The sequence below is a fragment of the Eptatretus burgeri genome, chromosome 2 (assembly GCF_056783735.1).
Source record: "Eptatretus burgeri isolate ZD-2024b chromosome 2, Ebu_testis_v1, whole genome shotgun sequence".
NCBI lineage: Eukaryota > Metazoa > Chordata > Myxini > Myxiniformes > Myxinidae > Eptatretus > Eptatretus burgeri.
Window position 1 is genome coordinate 133,718,342 of NC_140962.1, and position 20,674 is coordinate 133,739,015.

Below are 20,674 nucleotides of genomic sequence, written 5' to 3' on the forward strand. Positions count from 1 at the left end.
GACTCGTCCCGAGTCGTCAAATTTTCGTGTGCCATCATGTGTAGTTTTCCCCTAGTACATTTTACCTACGGATCCCTGGGTGCGACATTCATGGTATTCGTGTCCCCAAAATAAATAACCTGAGGGCTGCGTAACTATCTAAACAAACTCACTCACACGGACGACTTAAATAAAATTGCCGGCGCTAGACAGACATGCCGGGGGGGGGGGGCGCACTCATATTTACAGTAAATCTTAACCTTAACTTACAAATTTTACACTAAACCATGGCCCAGGATCATTGAACTCTGCAAAAAGAAAGCAGTTAGCAGGGAGCCAGGCTGCCCGCATGCAGTCTCTGGCTCAAACAATGCAGGTGACAGGGAACGTGGCTGGCTGCTCACACGCAGTCCAAGGCCTTCCCTTTTGAACTGAACGCAGTGAACCACAACGGTGCATGGGCTGCACAAACGCAGTCTCCGTGCCAGCTCAAGTGGCACACGCAATGAGCACAACGAATGGATGCATGAACACAAACACGGTGCATGGGCCGCCACTGCAGGCCCGTGTTGTAGCTGCCAACAGGGCAGTTCTTGCAGCTTGCAAACTGTTGCCTTGCGGATCCTGGCGCACATGGAAATGAACAGGGGGGGCAAAGCAAAAATTGAACGGGGCTGGTGAACGTGGGCAGTGGGCATGGCATGGCAAAGGTGAGCAGGCAAACACAGCCCGCAGAAGAAGGCCGCTGCAGGCAAACATAGCGGGCAGATGAACTGGCCGGCACAGGCCTTGAAGCAAACACGGCCAGCCGATGGCACAGGCCTTGCAGCAAAACAACAGCTGCCGATGAAGTTGGCCGGCCTCCGCCTTGAAGCAAAACACGGCCAGCCGATGAAGTTGGCCAGCTCTTGTCATTCAGTGGAGGTTGGTGGAGGGAGTGCGGTGGTGCTGGCCACTTGGAGGGCGGGCTCGGACCTACCTACCTGTCTCCCTCCCAACCTATCGCCTTTGCCTGTCACTGTACATACCCACTCCCTTAATTTGTCAAACCCCAATTTAGCCCCAACTTATTTTTTTATTTTTATGTTTACCTCCCCACTATAAATCGTCCCCTAACCCCCTTTATCGTCCTTGTTCGGCTAACCTATCCTGTCACCTAGCCTACTCCCAACCCCTACGTTCCCTTCCCGGAGGGGAATAAGGGAGAGCTAACGTCCTGTGCCGAGGCCCAACGAAGCCTCAGAATGGCCTCCCCAGAGTTCGGCGATCTATAACCCAAGTGGGTCCAGCGGCCCACAACTAGAGCGAGGGGATGGATGGTGCGGAGGGGTACATCTCCTAATCTACCCTAACCATTTAACTGTTAAACTACCCCGGGGCTTTCAACAAGCGCCTCTCGCTTAAACTATTGGTTCTAACAACCCAGATTCCCGTCGCCTGTGTTGGTGTCCTCACAATTTCGGGCCTCGCCCCCCAATTTTCTCTCCGTGCCCTCACACGGTCTCCTGGCTGGGACACGTGGCTCCCTTTGGCAGGTACGACCCTCTGCCGATTCTTCCGCTATGGCACCCCCGGGCACTACACTGCCTCCGAGCCTACCAGCTCCCTAACACCGGGGAGTGCCCCCCATGGCACCTCCCCTGAAACGCACACGTGGCAGGCCGGCCTCCCGGGCCCCTTTCCGAGGGTCACCCGTGCCCACAACACTGCCCACGCGGCTAATGGCGCCCCGGGCCCCCGCACCAAGCAGGCGCACCCGTGCCCACTACTCTATCCCGGCCCCCCATGGGCCCATGGCCTACCGCGGCCGACTAGCCTGGTGCCCGGGGTACCCACTCAGCGATACTCACCTTTCGCAGCCACGCTCCCAAGCCCGTCAACAGGGCTCCTGCACCCCTCCAAATGGGTCTCGAGCCTACTTTCCCACCAACAACAAAACGACCTCCATATTTCAATTTAACTAACCCCCTAACTCACTTTATACTGACCCCGGGGTCCCTTGGGCGGGAGTCACTCCTCCCCCCAATCACTCATCGCACCATGCATTCCCCATTCACTCCATACACACAGACCCGCTGGCCTCACTCACTCACCATGTACTCACCTCACAACTCTCCAACTCTTCAACACACACACCGCTGAACTCTGCCATCCTTCTAACTACATCCCCTAACTAACTCGTGCTCCCACGTCGTCCCTTAAACTACAGCACGTTCCTTTTAACACTACGTAGCTAAACTACGTCCCCTCTACACATTCACTGTCTGTCACTGTCTTCAATGTCCCAAAAATTATTTACCCAACCTAAATCTCGCTGCAATCCCTCTAACTAATCCATTCCACGGACTCCATGAGGACTTACCCCTGCCCCATGAAGTCGGTCTAACTAAGCTAACCCTTCCCCCTAACTAGTTTCCATCCTGTGCCCAGGGGTCAAGGGGGTCTTCCACCCCTTGCCCAGGAATCCTGTGCACCCGAAAGTGAGGCTTGTTCTTTTTTTTTTTTTTCTTTACATGCGCAGCGCCAGCGCGGCAACTCGCGCACTTCGCACCTGCCCGTGACGTCATGCAGCTGCGCGTGTTCCTCGTCCCTCCTTGGACGGTACCATCCGGCAGAGATACCCCTCCTGCCGGATTCCAACCCCACGTGCAGCCATGGCGTCACCGTGCGCATAAAAAAAACACAAGCCCCACGTCTCGAGGGGTTCCCCACGCGAACACATGTGCTTTGCCCGTTGGAGCTTAACACACACGATCGCGTGGAGAACCCGTCCGGTCCAAATCCATTTACCTGCCTAAACTTTGTCCGTCCGCGGGATCGGCAAATCCACCGCGTGCGTTTCCGGACCGGGACTTCACTCTCGCAAGCGAGCACGTGGTGGTCTCGTGCGTTGCACAGCACGAACCTCGTGCTCACTGCTGGGTGAACCCGGCACGGTCCCCGAAGCAACTACAGCCGCTACTCGGCTTTCGTTCCTCCCATGTCGCCGTCTCCGTCTCCATTCGACCCACGCATTCCTGCGTGTCACGACGCACACACTCCACTCCATCACATTCACACCGGGAGACGCGGCTGCGTGCTCCCGCATGCCAACCGACATCTCCCTCACATACCGCTCTCTCACACACACGGTCTCCCTTGCACACAGCGACCTTGCACACGGCCGTTCACTCACGCACGGTGCCTCACCACTCACACAAACCATACTACTTACACACGCGGGGGCACTCACCCGCGGTGCCTCATCCACACTCCGTGCCTCACTCACACACGCGGGGGAACTCACGCGCGGTGCCTCACTCACACACACGGCGACACTCACACACGCGGTCCCTTCCACACACGGTGCCTCACCCACACACGCGGGGGCACTAACCCGCGGTGCCTCACTCACACTCCGTGCCTCATCCACACACGGCGTGCTGGGAAGCACGTACTCCGGCACCATCGCCACCACACCACTCACACACGGGGTCGCCTCCACACACGGGGACGCACTCACACCTTGCACCACACACACCGGGACAACCACACTGGGGATTCGTGTCCCCACAAGGGTCTCCGGGGCCTCTATACCCCCCAAGCTCTCCAAGCACCTGTCCACAGCACTCGTCCCCTCAACCTCGCAAAGCACGACCGAACTCACCTGGTCGTGACTCGCCTCAAGGGGGCATACTCCCTCCCCTCGTTCCTGGAGGAGGCCATCCAGGTGCTCGCACTGGGTCTCTACCCAGTCCGGCAGCTCACCCCCATTATCCTCCACTACCTCCGTGTGAGTGTGTGCGTCACTTACCCCGTCTTCCTCGTGTAGTCTCTCCTCTATCGTTCCCTTCCCGGCTACCGTCACTGCCAACTCTTCACCCTTTACCTCCCTTGTCTCCACTATTATTTCCGTTGTCACGGCCTTCATGCCCGCCTGCAGGCATCGGCCCATGTTCTGCGTCTCACCCCGTAGCTTTTTCATTTCTTCCTTCATGTTTGTTTCCATTCCGTTCATTTGTTGTGTATTCGCATCCAATTTTTGTGTATTCGCATCCATCCTTTCGATCATTTGTTTGTTCATGCCTTTCATTTCGTTTGTATTTGCATCCATTTTTTCGATCATTTTCGCATTCATCTTGGTGTTCATTGCCGCCAGCATGGCGCATAGCTGGGCCATGTTGGATGCACTCAGCTGAGCCGTTTCGGCAAGGGTTGGGGAAGGGTCTTGGTGGAGAGGGGGGGGGGAGGTGTCATACACCGCGGCCGCTGCCGCACCCACCTCGGGCCCTGGGTTCAGTTGGGCGAGTCCGTGTTCCTGCACAATCAACATTTCCTGCTCGGGGATTCCATCCTGGACCATGGACTCTACATTATTACACATATACATTTCTAATACCCCCGGCTCCCGCTCGCCTTGAGACGCCATCTTGCTTCTCGTGAAGGGTTAATTTAGCTCGCTCGTAATTTGGAGGGAATCGGGGGTCGCTTCTCTCACCCCTGGACCGATTCCCGTGAATTTCGCTGGAGACAGGAGAGCCCGTTGTCCCGTTCTCCAATACCAGTGCCGCGAGGAGGGCGATGGATTTGTATCGCACGACCTGACACCAGTGTTGCGGATTTCGCGCCCGCCGGCGTGCGGACGGCCACGTAACTCGAATCGCGGCACGTCGCCCACCGGACGGACAATCCAGTCGTGACCCTCTCGGACTAACGCCGGGAACCAGTCACGGGTGGACCTTTCGGTCTCACCGCGATCGAGCCAATCAGCCCCCGCGTGGGATAGGGTTGCTCGCCAAATTCGACCTACCTAAGTACCCACGCGGAGGGTAGACCGGGCGATCGCACCTCGCCGCAGGTCGACTTCGGACACGGGCCACTTAAGCGACCCGTTCCGTACTATCAGAATAACCGAGCGGTATTATCGTCGACCTCGACGGTTCGATTAATTATCGGGCGTATTCAGCCCACTACCAACCCTTTACGTGAAGCAAGATGAGGATTCAATGGGAGAAATGACGAAGCGAAGCCGGAAACAGTTCAACACAAAAGCACATTTATTCGCGGCACACGGGAAGCACACATATTCAATTCCACCAAAAGCACACAGAAAAGACACAATTCAATTTACACAAAAAGCAAATATAAAAGCGAAGACAATGCAGAGCTAATACCGACTACCGAGCACACGGCAACACTGATACAATTCTACCTCACAGACGGCGCCGACAACACATACCCAAAACCAAGGAAAAGAATACCCTCAAGGATGAGGCGGGCCTGAGGCCGAGACCGGGTCGCGCCTACCCGTCTGGTGATGAGACGCGGAGCGGCGATGGCGCCTCAACTCCGCGGGCCTCGCGGACAGTGTCTGGTAGGGGGTGGGAAAGGGGCCCCCTTGGTCGCACTATCTCAGCGCGGGGGGAAACAGGAGGGGGTTGCTGATGCTCGGGGTATAGAGGATCTTTATTATCCCGCGACGAGCGTCTCCACCTCGGCCAGGTCGCGCTGTCGGCCTCCCTCGGGTGCAGCTTCCTGCACGACGCGAGCACCCCCTCGTCTGGTGTCGCCGCCTTTCCACAGCTCCGTCCCCTCCGTTCCGACTCCAACGCACACGACGAGCAGCTCCACCGCCCGCGAAGTCTTGACCCTCTGCTTCCGACTCTCCTACTCTCCGCCTCTGGACTCTCCGACTCTCCACTCTCCTGACTGACGAACACGGTCCTTTTATCCCCCCGTAGCTTCGCCTTTGACCCCCTCCCTTTGACCTTTCACCTCGCTCCCCATTGGCCCGAGAAAAAGTGGGCGTGAAGGCTTTTTGATCCACAAATTTGCATATATCGATCGTCCTGGAGGCGGGGCCAAATCGCCCCTCGCTCACCGATTGGACGGCAAAAAGTGGGCGTGTGTCGTTTTTGATCCGTTTTTGAAGCACAAAATCCGTGATTTTGTACACGCTGTTCGACGCGCGCCCTGCACGAGTCCAACACCGGTACCCACAGCGGGGCAAGAACGGTGGCGATGCTACGGTTGCGAGGTGTGACGTGAAGGTCGTGGCTGTTGTGGTGAAGCGGTGGTTGTGGTTGTTGGTTGATGTTGTGGTTGTGGTGGTAATCATGGCGGTTGGTCCAAAATAAAGATAGTAAAAGAAAAACGGCTATCCTGAAGAGTCGCAGCACGCATAAATGACATGTATTCCCACTAGACAACGGGTTTGGGCCTAACTACACATGCTTGCCGAGATACCTCACCTAAGGGACCTGAATGGTGGTTTGCGAATTTGGTAACCACAACAATATATATATGAAGGGGACTGCACATGACGATGAGTCAACAACATACATGTACTTGTGGCAATGCTGAACTTGTTAACATGACACTGTTTATGTACACGTATCTTCAGTCCGGTATATACCTAGCCTCAGATACCAGTACACCTAGCCTCAAATACTAGACCATGTAGCATGTCAGTATTATACCGAAGACATTTACAGAACTACAATTCAATTCTTTTTAAATCTTTTCAAAGTATTGTGTTGAATCCAATATTTGCCTGGATAATTTCCAAATAAAATTATATAACAGACTGTGATTGATAATATTAAGTTGAAAATGGTACCATTGGATTCCTTGCCCCCCAAAACATACATTTAGATACCAGAATCAAGTCAATAGCTGCATTACGTCCAGAGATAATAGCAAATGTAGATTTCAAGTGGCGGTCATTTTGAAATCCAATATGGCGGACATAAAGAGAGAATTTCAAGTTTCAATTTCAAGCCCAATATCTGAAAATGTTCGCAACATATTAATGTAAATTTGTGCCAAATTTGGTGCTTGTATCACAAAATGCACAATTCTTTTGAATATTTGGGCTAAGCCGCCCCACTATATACATCTGTTCCACAGCAACCTGAGGCTATTGGTTGCTGTCTTGGTTTTACCCAGAATGCTTTGAGCCGTGTTGATGTCACTTCCTCTATAACTTTGGTAGATATTCAGTGAAATCTGGTGGACCAAACTAAATATATATTCATGGTTATTTAATCATGTACAACAATGTGAAGTGAAGGGGAATGGTGGTTTGGGGGGGGGGCAGGGGGGGTGAGAGTAGTTGGGCTTTTCCCATTCATTTTATCTCTTGTACCATGGTGTGAGCTTTCACTGATGTGTATCTTTTCTTACAGGTGCTGCAAGATGTACAAGAAGTGTCCACATTGTAGGCAGGTTGTTTGGTCTCCCAGAAGCTTGTATATACATTAGAGGAGAGTAGTTTTGCAGGTAAACAGAGCGAAAAAACAAATGACACCATAATTGGATTTGAACTCAGGATTCCATCACCAAGTAGGCCAGCCCTACAGTTTAGTTTGGCGGGATATGAGTGCTGCTCCCCTTTCTTGTTGCATTTTCATGCCCATCCCGAGGTACCCTGAGAACATTGAGTTAACCACAGTGTGGGGTGGACCAGGCATCACTCGTGGACCAGACTGTGTGGGACAGGCAGTTACCACCTCCCGAAAAGGTCAATAAGTCAATTCAATGTTTTTTTAAAATTAAAATTACATGTTGTTGTTCATCTTTCCGATGCTCCCGTTCAGGGTCGCCACAGCGGATCATCCATTATGATCCGCATACTGATTTGGCACAGGTTTTACGTCGGATGCCCTTCCTGACGCAACCCTGGTCACCTCTTATGACACAGGGATAAGGATTGGGTTTCGCCATGATTCCAGGCTGCCCAACACCCTCTCATAGCACGCCCAGCGCAGAGCTCCCGTCCTCAAGCGATCCTCCAACCCAAGCCTCCGAGTAGCCGGATTACAGGCGCACGCCACTACGCCCGGTATTTTAATTAAAATTATATATATATATATATAATTGTTTTTTAACCAACGATCTGTTTCCAGAAGCTCAGAATCCATATATATATATATATATATATATATATATATATATATATATATATATATATATATATATATATATATATATATATATATATATATATATATATATATATATATATATATATTAATCCTACGACTGTACCTTAATCCAGATTTGAACCCTTATCTTCTGGGATGCAAGTCCGGTCCTCTCACAATCAGACCACTAGCATACCCAAAGAGCTAATATGTACTTTCATACATTATTTTTTTAACATTCAATTTTATTAGTAACATTATCAAAAACACTGCTGCACTGTAAAAGGCTACTGGTAGATGCAGAGTAGTTTCCATCTTAAGATTTCAATTTGAGAAGCAAAATAAACATTCCCACAGCACTCCTGCACATGGAGCACGTGTGCGTGTGTGTATGTATATATATATATATAATGCAAGCATTTCAAGTTGATGGAAGCTTTTTTGCTGTGACCATTCGTATTAAAGGATTTTGTTACAATCAAGAGATGTCTTGAGCATGAACACCTCACTTCAAACAAAAATAAAACAAACAATTAAACAATGGTGAAATAACATTTTGATGGCTGAAAATGAATTTTAGAATTATAAAAAAAAAAAGTGCACGTATCATGCAAGTAATTCCAAGGCAGCAAAAATAATAATAATAATAAAAAATTGAAATGAACACTGCACCCAATACAAAAGAAGACAATAGGTAACAACATCACAGCTGGGGAACTGAGAGTAGTGTCACTGCTCGAGGATGCTGAAGGTTATCTGGAGTGATAAAAGCCAAATAAATTTTGGAGCGATTTGGGCAAAATGCCTGTGGTGGTGACTTGAGGAAACGAGTGCAGCAATGAAGGTTTCATTCCAAATGGCTACACTAAGTAACAGATCGTTACGAGCTTCCATTACACAGTCAGGCATATCTTACCAGCTGTATACCATGGAACTCTCCTATTATACACAACAATCGTAGTTGAGTTACAGCTGAGTTGTATATAATCTTAGTGACCTGTAGGTGTGTCAGGAGTCAAACTTAACAAAACAATTCGTACCAGGCAGTAAATGAGATCGAGGAGACCGAAAACAAACAAACAAAAAATAAGATCACAGAATGCATCACATCAGATATATGGACATTTTAATGGAGAGCATAATTTCACCGCAAAATGTAAACTCCGGCATGTGCTAAACTATGGATGAATCAACCTGCACATGCCACTGTGGTCCCTCAGGCTTGACTCTCAGACACTTGGCTCTGTACCCTCACTGGAAACCCACACACAAGTGGAGATTTCAGTGTTCCTTGATTCTCTCGTGCAGTTTCAGTCCAAAATCGGCCACTAAATGCTTCTTGCTCAACCGACCATTCAATAACCTTCTGCTTGGGGATCACGGATGATTCTACGACCTCCCCGTGTGCCGGGAGGTCCACGGGGTCGAGCGAAGTTTGCTGGCGGAGCCTCTTTCTTGGGATGTACTTCTTCGTACAGGTTCTCAGCTGAGAGCTCGTCTCCGCTGTCAACTTCAAGCTTGAGAAGGGAAATAATCCATGGACAAAGGAACCACAACAAAAAGGTCATTCAGCCCATCATGTCCGTCTATGGCACATCTCTATTCCAGTATTCTCACAGAATGCAAATCATGCTGTCATGTTTTGGTAACTAGTTACCAACATTGTTATTGGTGTATTTTGATATCATGTTAAACACTTCTCTATCAAAATAAATAAATAAACAAAAACAGTTTCCTGCCCACAGTCAAGCAAAACTTCTTAGTTTTTTTTTTCTTTTTTCTTTTCTTTTTGCTTCCTTCCACCATTGTTTTTCCATTCGCTACCAGCAAGTTACCGATTCAATCTGCTAACCTTCATGCTATGTTAAAATCTCTTTAAATTAACAATACCTTGGGTTTACTACTACTACTACTACTACTACTACTACTACTACTACTACAAGTACTGCAATGCCCTCAATGTTACTCACCTAGTTGGATCGGCCAGAGAATGTTTTTGGCCCAAGTCTTCATTGTGCCAGCGAGCCAGGCCTGACGTTCGAATGAAGGTGATTTAGGCAGGGATTTGTAATTTGTTCCAGGATGCCTGCGATAACTCGTGGCGAAAGACACCGTGGAATCTTTAACATGCACCAACGACCAACGCTGGCCGACGGCTCTTCAAGCTCAACATCCTTCTGTTTGATGGTGTACATGTTTTTGTATCACCCAGCATGCAACAACATCAGGATGACAGTTTAAAGCTTGGTCGAGATTCAAACCTGGGCGAGATGGCTCAAAAGTGAGTGTGAGTACCTCTCAGGCCGAGGCTATCCTGCCAGATCCATGCTACATTCAGACATAAGTTGTATTCATTGAAAGAAATAGCATTGTTCATCATTTTGGCTCCATTTAAAATACATATACATATACATATATATATATATATATATATATATATATATATATATATATATATATATATATATCACAACACCTTACCTTCCTTGCAATGCTGAGACCAATGGACTTCTCAGCGAAGGAGAGAAGGGAACTCTTGCAGCTCGAGTAAAGCATGCGTTCGCGAATGCTGCACTTACTTCCTGGCATCGAGTAGATGAATACTGCGAGAAGCGGGATGACATCGAGTACTTACTGCTCTGCAATCGCAATAGCATTCTGGAGCACAAGAGCGCCATGTGATGGTCAAGTTAAATCATAAAGCACGGGTTTTCTCCATTGCCTCTTTGCCAAGAGTTGAATAATCTTTGCGAGGGTGAAGTGTTAATCCATACTGTGCAATGTTCCACAAATCTTCAACTAAATGGTTCATTCGGCCAAATAATTAGCAATTAGGCCAAGCCGTTTGATCGTCATAACTCTCCAAATCTTCAACCTTCAGCAAGGGCACAGGCTAAGTGCTAATAAAATTCTAATCAACTAGTGGGCCATGATGGTGAGTGCAGTTCATCTACAACTTATTCATCTCCTTATTAAATGTTTACATTTATTTTTGTTTTTGTTTTTTTTTGGATGAGAAAATTTTTCATTGCATTTCATTCAAGGCGCACGGCATCTGCCATGCCCATGCCCATGACTTAATGTCGTCATAATGTACTAGGGTTCAGTATTCCTTTGTTTTACCTTTAATCTGCATCCACCCGGCACAGTTTCCAGAGTTTCTATGGAATAACCCGCATCCCAAAAATATGAAACACAATGATGAACGACGTGACATATTGAATGTGCCAAATGACTCTTACCGAGTGATATGTGACGCCTATCAGATTATCACAGTATTAGCTCGTTGGTAACTCTCAAGTCTTTAGTGAGTCATTATCTTCAGGTAATTCTCAAGCAATCTATTGTGCTGTAATGCATGTATTGATCCTTGAGCTCATTTTGCTGCTATGGCGGTGTATATTTTTGAAGTTGAGATAAAACGTTTTTTTTTTAGCTCCCTGGAACTGGGTTCCAGGGAGCTTATGGGATGGCGCGTTGTCCCTCGATCAGTCCGTTCATCCGTCCATCCACAAATACTTTCAACTTCTTTTCTGAAACTAAACATATGTTTTCGATGAAACTTTATCACAATATTCATCACCCATGATGTACTAAAGTTTGTTCATGATATTTAAAAAAAATTGGGGTCTAAGGGATTCGATGTGGGGGTTGCCCCCCAAAATTGGTATTTGCTTTTTGAAATGTTTTTAATTTCGAGATCAGAGATACAATATCAGGTCAGGTATGGGAGCATGCGCCGGAGCAGCGCATCACTGCGTCCACTTTCCGCCGGTATTCCAGAGGCCTCTGTCTGGCCATCCCCCAGGCAGATGCAAGGCCCATCCCCATCTCCTTGAGATGCCAATCAACCTGCTCCAACCACGAGGAACGTGGTCCGCCCATTGGCCTCCAACACTCAGGAGACTCCCTTGCTGAGAGAATCTAGTGAGCAGGATCAGCATCAGGAAAACGAGCCACATGTCCATACAGCCGCAGCTGACGCCCACGGACTATGCAGGTAACAAATCTCATTTGAGTCTCTCAGCAACCGCTCGTTGGACACAAAGTCCGATCAGCGATAGCCAAGGATTCTCTGAAGAGACCTGGTACCAAAGGAATTAAGTCTCCGTCTCAGATCCTTGGTCAGAGTCCAAGTCTCACATCCATAGAGCAAGACTGGAAGCACCAAGGACCTGAAGACTCGGACTTTCGTCCTCCCGCACAGGTACCGGCAGCGCCACACCCCATGATCCAGTGAATCCATGACTCCCCAGGCCCGACCCAGACGTCTATTGACCTCTGACTCAGAACCAGCAGAGACATGAATATCACTGCCAAGGTAAGTGAATCTCTCCACGACCTCAACATGGTCACCAATACAATATCAAGGCTCTTATAAGAGCTAACACAGAATATATAACAAGGGGAGCAGGAGATAAGATGGAAGGAAAAAACAGTGGGGAATCGACACATTCATGAAGAGATCTGTGGAAGGGAGAGGAATGGGGTAGGGTACATGGGGTAAACAAGATGGACGCTACAGGGACTCTCAGGTCCTTACACGACAGGGACTTTGAGGAAGAAATGGACACGTCTCAGAAACTACACACACAATCCTGATGAAACTTTACCACAAACTTCATCACCCATGATGTGCGAAATTGGGGTTGAAGGGATTCGATGTGAGAGTTGCCTCCCCAAAATATGTATTTGCTTTCTTCTCTGAAACCACACACACACAATTTTGATGAAACTTGACCACAAACTTCACCCGTGATGTACCAATAAAAAAAAATCCATAGGTGTTTACTTTTTCTCAGTTATATATTTTTTGGGTCATCCATACCTACCAGTGGTTCCCTGGTTATCTTATCTAGCCACTACCAGGTGAGCGCCCAGGGGTATTGCCTCTCTGTTTTAAAGCAAACTGATGCATTATAACCAAACAATTTTAATTTTTCTATCAAAATAATTGTTATTCAGAACAAAAAAATATACGTTCGATGTTGCACAAGATATCCCAGAATGCGCTGCATTTTAAAAATGCTGGCACCGAGTCACGAAGGCTGTAGCTCTTGTGTCAGTGTGAGAAATCTGAAAAAAAGAGCTTTCACTCCCTTTAGGTCAAGACAGCTGTTCACTTCCACCTCAGATTATCCCTCATACAAAACCGTGATCTTTTCTACCCCCCAAGCCCACCTCCTTCCAAATTTCCAGTTTTTCTTTCGTGAGAGTTTGCTTCTTTCTCCATCTTATCCGCCACGTGCATCCTCCCCTACCCCTCATTCCTCCCACCGTCGCTTTTTTTTTTTTTAATCCCCCTCTATTTTGTCCTTCAACCCTGTTGTTGGTGTTTCCTCCTTATCTCTGCTGTTCCTTTTCTTCTCTTGCATCCTGATCCATTCAGTGCTCTCGCTCTTCCACAAGCCTCGACTTTGTATACAAAAAATAGGGGCAATACCCCTGGGTGCTCACCTGGTAGAATGGTACTCAGGAGGAAGTCAACGTGGGATGGAATCAGCAAAATGAACCAATGCGATAACAAATACCTATTTTGGGGGGCAAACCCCACCCCCCCCCATAAATCCCCTTCGACCGCGATTCATTTTATAATAGCGTGAGCACACTTTGGTACATCACGGGTGATGAAGGCTGTAGTCAACTTTCATCGGAATTGTTGTTTCTGAGAAGAAAGCAAATACCTCCTTAGGGGGGGACAACCCCCTGTAAACTCCCTCCGTAGACCCCCTCAGACCCCGATTTTTAATTTTTAATGCCATGAACAAACTTTGGTACACCATGGATAATGAAGGTTGTGGTGAAGTTGAAGTGGAATTGCATGTGTTGTTTGAGAAGAAAGGAAAACCTATTTTGGGGGGGCAATCCTCATAGAACCCAATTTTTTTTGTTTTTAGTTTTAGTTTTTAATGCCATGAACAAACTTTGGTACATTCAGGGTGATGAAGGTTGTGGTCAATTTTCATTGAAATCGTTCTTGTAGTTTCAGAGAAGAAGTTTCTAAATCCCACTCTTTCCTCTCTTCTCCTCTAACTCCACACTGGATGACAAACATTCCATATCACCCTCTGATGCTCCCCTCACCGATCCTATGTCCCTCCCTATAATCTCTTTTCATGCAGTCAAAAAAATACTCCTCTCTCTCTGGACATAAGCAAGGCCTACGGGCAAGATGGGATTCCTCCCCGGGTCTTCAAGGAACGTGCTTCAGAACTTGCACCCGTGCTTGCTCGTTTGTTTCGTTTTTGTTGAAAAATCCAAACTTTTCCTCTTTCCTGGAAACATGCCTTAGTACAAACTATTTTAAAGAAGGGTGATCGTTCAAACCATTCTAACTACCGTCCTATTGCTCTGACTTCTACTGTTTCCAAAGTATTTGAATGTCTTCTCAATTACCATTTTCTCAAGCATCTTGAATCTCACAGTCTTTTATCTGACCACCAATACGGCTTTCGTAAGGGAAGATCGACAGGTGATAGCCCTACTTGCATTACGAATGTCTGGGCCTCTTTTTTGAGAGACTTTGGGGAATCCTTTGTTGAAGGCCTTGATATCTCAAAAGCCTTTGACAGAGTTTGGCATCGGGGTCTGATATCCAAGTTTCCCTCTTTCGGCTTTCCTCCTTCACTCTGCTCTCTCAAATCGAGCTTTCTCTCCGATGACTCGATCTCTTATTGTTGATGGTTCAACATCTCCCCCCTTCCCGATCAACAACGGTGTACCTCAGGGTTCCATTGTGTCTCCAACACTCTTCCTTGTTTTTATCAGTGACCTTCTTTCTTCCACAAATTACCAAATGCACTCGTATGCTGATGACTCAACATTACATTTGGACAAGATCTCCCAGTGGGAAAAATGTAATCAAGTTAACTTTAATGCCTCAAAAACTCGACTTCTTCTCATCTCTCTCTCTCTCTCTCTCTAAAACTCCTCTCAACTCTCCAATCTTCTTTGAAAGCTCAGCAATTACACCATGTGATACAATAAACCTACTAGGTTTGAATCTCCTTTGAAACCTCGACAATTACAATGCTAAACCTACTCCAACATCAAATTTATCCTGGAATCCAAACATTACGCAAATAGCTAAGTTTGCCTGAAAGAAATTAGGAGTCCTGTTCAGATGTCGAAGATTCTTCTCCTCTGAATATATTCTTCTCCAACTACATAAAAGGATTGATTCATCCTTGGATAGATTACTGCTCTCACATCTGGGGAGGTTCCAGCTTCACATACTTACTGGACAGAATTGAATTCAAAGTTATTCAACTTGTCAACTCGACCAATGTGACCTCAAAACTCAACCAGCTCAAATTCCGCCACATAGTAGGCTCTCTTTCTCTTTTATACAGATATTACTTTGGTTTCTGCTCACAAGAACTTGTTGCTTGTGTACCTCCAACATTAGCGAGACCAAGGAATACTCGACAAGCCACTACATCACGTGATTATTGTGTGGCCATTGGCAACTCAAGGGTGGGCCGTTACGATGTTTGTTTCTTCCCCTCCACTGCCAAACACTGGAACTCTTTACCTTCTCATGTCTCCCCAAACACTTATGACCTTCCCCTTTTCAAAAAGCAGATTTTTTTACTTCCTCAAAAACTCTTCGACTATTCTCTCTTTCCTTACTTTTCGATTAATGCAGTTATTTTATTTAAGGCCTGGCCTCGATGAGGTCAATTTAGTCCGTGACTGTTGCCTTCAACATTTAAAAAAAAAAAAAGTATTTATGGACGGACGGACGAGCGACGCGCCATCCTGTAAGCTCCCTGGAACTATGTTTCAGGTGAGCTAAAAGCGATTCTCGTGGATAATATGCAATCCAAAACTTTGATCAGTAATGTGCCGGCTCCCCCTCACCACCATTGTGTGTGTGTGTGTGTGTGTGTGTGTGTGTGTGTGTGTGTGTGTGTGTGTGTGTGTGTGTGTGTGTGTGTGTGTGTGTGTGTGTGTGTGTGTGTGTGTGTGTGTGTGTGTGTGTGTGTGTGGTGTGTGTAATTGACTTGCCTGTCATCCAAAATTTCTATATCATTAGATCACATGACCAGAATTTTTTTGTTAGTCAAAACATTAAGTGTATGTTCGGTGGGGGGGGGGGTGCATTTATTTATTACCTCTGCCACCAAATGTGGATGGATGGAGGTTATGTTTTCACTCCTGCCTATCTGTCTGTCTGTCTGTGAACAGAATATCTCAAAAAGTTAAGGATGGATTCAGCCAAAATTTGGTGGAGAGGTTGGGTATGTGACAAAATTTATATATATATATATACATTTTTTTTACATTTTGATGAATATACGGATCCGGATACGATAATTTTTTTAACGATTCTTCACTATTGAGTGATCGGGCTAAAACAATAGAAAGCGCGATATCTCAAAAAGTTACGGATTCGGACAAAACTTGGTGAATGAGTTAGTTAGGAGACAAGAACAAGCCGATTAAATTTTAGTTCAGGTCCGAATCCAGATCCGGCCTATCAGTGGGATACAAAACGTAAATTAATCAGCCTGGCGGAGGTATACACTCTCCAGAGTGGCCGTTCTCATTGCTATATTTATGACATGGTTCAAGAAATATATAGAACACCCATATTATCTCGGTTTTGAACAGTGTACAACAATCAAACCCTCTGTCTACATTAACTTGTTGATCAAAACAAAGCTGAATGCTTGTAAGACATCCTTTTGTATTATTCTGAACTGGCTCGCAGAATTCCTCCACTAAAGCACGAGTCGGCGTGTAGCCATCAATGATTTCCTTTCATCTCGTCACAGTAAAAGCTGTAGTGCATCAATTAAAGAAATGTCTTGAGCCAACTTTTGTTCCCCATTTATATAAATGCTTGCTCTAGAAAACACTCTTGTCCTCTTTTCACTCGTGCACATTATGTCGTGCGATACCATATCCCACTGACAGGCCGGGAGCAGCCCCTTTCATATTTGCTGAGCTGCAAAGGATTACATGGTGGTCTGACACATGGAGCACATCATCCAATTAAATATTTTCTTCTCATCTCTCCAGTAGGATTGTCAAACAAACATACCGACATACTTCCTGAATCAATCAATGATCGATCAACCAATGAGTCCCTTGAACCCCTCGGCCTCCTTTATAAATCACCTCTCCTGAGAAGACCGTATATCAAAGCTGCCTTCTAAAGCCAACTGTACATTGGGTATCCTCCATCCTGCCAAGTCCCTCCTGAATGCAGCCGACATTGGCTTTGGCCCATAGTTTGGTGGAATACAGTTGTGCCATACCAGCTGATGCCCTCACTTCACACCTCTCTCCTGGATGCTGTGGAATCCAAAGCTCTAAACATAATTGACAACATCAACAAGGAAGTACCAGTCCCGCTGCTCTCTCATCGCAGAGAGTTTGGTGACCTTTCTGTTCTGCTATCTCCTTTCTTCTCGTCTTGCTCCCTGTGCGACTACTATTTCAACCCTCCGCCCCAACACGTCACTCACATTCATCCAGTAACCCTCTCTTTGTTATCTTTCTGAAATTCAAGCTCAGTGCTCACCTACACTCTTTTATTCCTCTATTCTCCAACTTGAGGAACCTCCTTTCTCAGTCTGCTAATCCCCCTCTTCCCTCGAGGAATTCAAGTTGTCAGTACATCACCGCCTCAGGTCATCCCCCATCCCTACCCATGATATTTTCTCCTTCCATTAATCCCTACCCTACAAACTCTCCAACGCACCCCTCCTATTTGCAGGTTACCATGTTTCATTTCTCTTTCCCACCTGTTGTGCCCACCTGTTGCTCTACTGCCCCACTATCACTTTGTTGCCCTGCAATGTGCCTAGATGTCTGTGTATTAAAAAAAAAAAAGAAGAAAAAAAAACTGTTCCTTTGCTATATTCAGCTCGAGCCAAAAACACACATACACATTATGCATGACACATTACACATGTTATATACACACATAATGAATGACATTACACACAAAGAACACACACTCACCAAGAGACTCCGTGGGCTGTCCTTGATGACGGTGTCGGAAGAGGAAGAAATGATAACGGGCGACATCAGACGGTACATGCTGAGGAAGCACTGCTACATCAATGGTCTCGGCCTTGGCCAAGATGATACGCTCGGCTGCCATGTCGATGCTCTGATTGGATCATGAGAGGTAAGAGAGAGAGAGAGAGAGACAGGAAGAAAAACGGCTTCATCAACGGCCTTCCACCACAATTTTTTCCCCTTTTCATGTCTCTCCCATTCAGTCGTCTTTCTCATGTGCTGAACTTCCGCAATGTGGTTCCACGTTTTTTCCCCCCAAGGATGTTCACGGTAACTGTGAAAACTATGAAAAAAAATCCCATGTCAATACGACATCCTTTTGCACTACCTTGCCTGAGTTTGCACTTGGCAAGGGGAGGAGGGGATTCTGTCAATCAGCTTTTCCATTAGCCTTGATATCTTTCTTTCTTTTTTTTTTAATTTTTGTAAATAAGTTGTTTCATATTGTTAATGTTTATCTTATTGACATGGGATTTCCCATCAAGATTTACTGATAATAGTTGGGCTTGGTCTTGCCCGATCAGAAATTATTTGTTATGTTGACAAGCCATTTCAAAAGCACGAACAACTTTCATGCTTCTCTAAGAAAGGATGCTGTGCCAAGTTAGCCGCAGTGAAGAGTCTCTGGGAGTTTGGAGAAACTAAAGCAAGCGGGGCTTATCAGCTCCCAGAGCTCTCTTTAGAGTTTGCCGACATGCTTTAGCTCCTTTAATGCTAAATCTGGAAGTGGCAAGTCAGCTCCTCGGAATTTAACATCCCGGCAACTCCGCCGGGCATTTTGAATTTCACTGTATCGTGTTGACAGACCGACTTACAGGGCTCTATTAGAGCTCAATACATAATCAAAATAGTTAACAATCCTCTTTCCACTTCAACCCATTCACTGCACCGCCATCCTTCATTCCATCAGTTTGTAAGAAGTCGTCTCTGGGATCCAAGAGCCACGCACGCATTGGATAATGATTGTGTGTGAAGCTGTGATAACTTGTCTCCTTGGGTCCTGGCACTCCGGGGAGTTGCTTTTCGCACCTTGTGCTGGAGCTAGATGATGCCGTGGTGCAGACTGGCGAAGAGGACATGGCCATTCCTGCTACGGAAATAGAAATGAGAATGTATCCCAGGTTGATATGGGTACACTCCTCTCAAATACCTATTGCACAATGTTTTCTCTGGAGAACTGCAAGCCTGTAAAGATTGATGAAGTGTTGAATACTGGAGGGATGGCAAGAGGGAAGTTGCCATCAATAGTTTGTTCCTGCGCGCTCACAAACTCGTTGGATATGTGGCGACATTCAAAAGGTTCGACGAACAATACAGTGTCTTCAGAAAGTAGTCACACCCCTCAACTTTTGTCACCTTTTTTTGTTACAGCCTCAATTTAAAATGGATTAAGTTAAAAAAAAAAATACCCCATAACGACAAGGTCAAAAACGTGTTTTCAGAAATGTTTACAAACTCATCGAAAATGAAAAGCTGAAATGTCTTGTGACGTACGTGGACTGATACGGCGTGGACAATTGTAGACATCGCAGGTTCAGATCGATGGGGACACTAAATGGGACAACCAGTGGGTCGATGTTCAATCTCGTGCTTCAGAACCCAGCCTCCATCAATTGCATGTCCGACAAATTGTACTACGCATGGATGTCATGACTTTCTTCTACACCATGGAGTCCATCGAATCTTGTGGGCTCCTTACAGATGGATTTCAAGGCATCTTTCTGCCTGCTACTCCACCCATTAAATCGTTATCGTTCATGTTCACAAAAACAAGCAGGGAACCAAACGTTACAGCACAGATGTGAAAGACATATCGATTATCTCTTTGGCTGGAATATTTCCTTCGTTTGCTTGTTTGAGCTTTATAATGAGTGTTTGTTCTGCTTGGTAAAAACATCGCTAAAACGAGAGGGACATTGTGGTAACAAGACTGCCTTTATACAGCTCTTTTTCCTCCCCACCACTGTTTTGTTCAATCCAGACATACCATCTGAACATAGGTGACCTCTCGCTCAGAGAGGCGACGTAATGCATCCTTGGCCGGGTCGTTGAGAGGCAGAGCCACGCCCTGCAGTGTGAGCTGTCGCTTGTCCGCTTGCCCGTCCATTTGACTCTGCTTTTGAGTGCACACATAAATAGCCCATTATCATCACAACCACAATTGGACAACAATTCTGTAATTACAACAGCACTTTATGTCTTTATTTGCAGTGCCTATAGAAAGTCGACACTCAATTTTCAAAATTTTCACCTTTTTGCCTGGAATTTAATTGTATTAAATCAGGCTTTTTACACCTTTATTTACACAATGTAACCCACGACTTCCAAGTCAAGAATAAATTCTACAAATTACAGGAAATTAATTAAAAATACAAAACTAGAATATCTTGGTTGGATGTGTCCACCCCCTGAGTCAATACTTGGTGGAAGCACCTTTAAAAGCAATTACTGCTGTGAGTCTGTTGGGAAAGGTCTCTACCAACTTTGCACACCTTGATTGGGCGATATTTGCCCATTCTTCTGTGCAAAACTGTTCAATATCAGTCAAGTTGCGTGGGAAGTGTTGATGGACAGCAAACTTCAAGTCATGCCACAGACTTTCGATTGGATTTCGATCGGGACTCTGACTTTGGTTGTGTGCTTCGGGTCGTCATGCTGGAAGGTGAACTTATGTCCCAATTTCAGCTTTCTTGCAGAGAGCAGCAGGTTTTCCTGTAGGATTTTTCTGTATTTTGCTCTATCCATTTTCCCATCTA

General features: G+C 46.4%; 2 protein-coding genes across 6 annotated transcripts in view; one reads left to right on the top strand and one right to left on the bottom strand.

Annotated features, from left to right (window-relative positions):
- LOC147033193 (interleukin-1 receptor-associated kinase 4-like) overlaps window positions 1-8,299 on the top strand; it is a 42,698-nt gene extending 34,399 nt beyond the window's left edge. For 3 of the 4 annotated variants that reach the window (XM_085871314.1, XM_085871316.1, XM_085871315.1), the window contains exon 12: window positions 7,146-8,299. In XM_085871314.1, the coding sequence (XP_085727440.1) occupies window positions 7,146-7,181 (36 nt within the window). In that variant the 3' untranslated portion in view covers window positions 7,182-8,299. The remainder of the gene's footprint in view (window positions 1-7,145) is intronic. The other variant, XR_015055465.1, reaches the window with a different exon arrangement.
- A 693-nt stretch (window positions 8,300-8,992) lies between these two features.
- The window catches only part of LOC147033194 (twinfilin-1-like), a 63,515-nt gene continuing 51,833 nt past the window's right edge, over window positions 8,993-20,674 (bottom strand). The window contains exons 6-9 of one of the 2 annotated variants that reach the window (XM_085871320.1): window positions 19,906-20,031; window positions 17,859-18,009; window positions 10,365-10,486; window positions 8,993-9,400 (exon numbers count right to left, since the gene is read on the bottom strand). In XM_085871320.1, coding sequence (XP_085727446.1) covers window positions 9,239-9,400; window positions 10,365-10,486; window positions 17,859-18,009; window positions 19,906-20,031 — 561 coding nt within the window. In that variant the 3' untranslated portion in view covers window positions 8,993-9,238. Of the gene's footprint in view, window positions 9,401-10,364; window positions 10,487-17,858; window positions 18,010-19,905; window positions 20,035-20,674 lie in introns of both variants that reach the window. The other variant, XM_085871319.1, reaches the window with a different exon arrangement.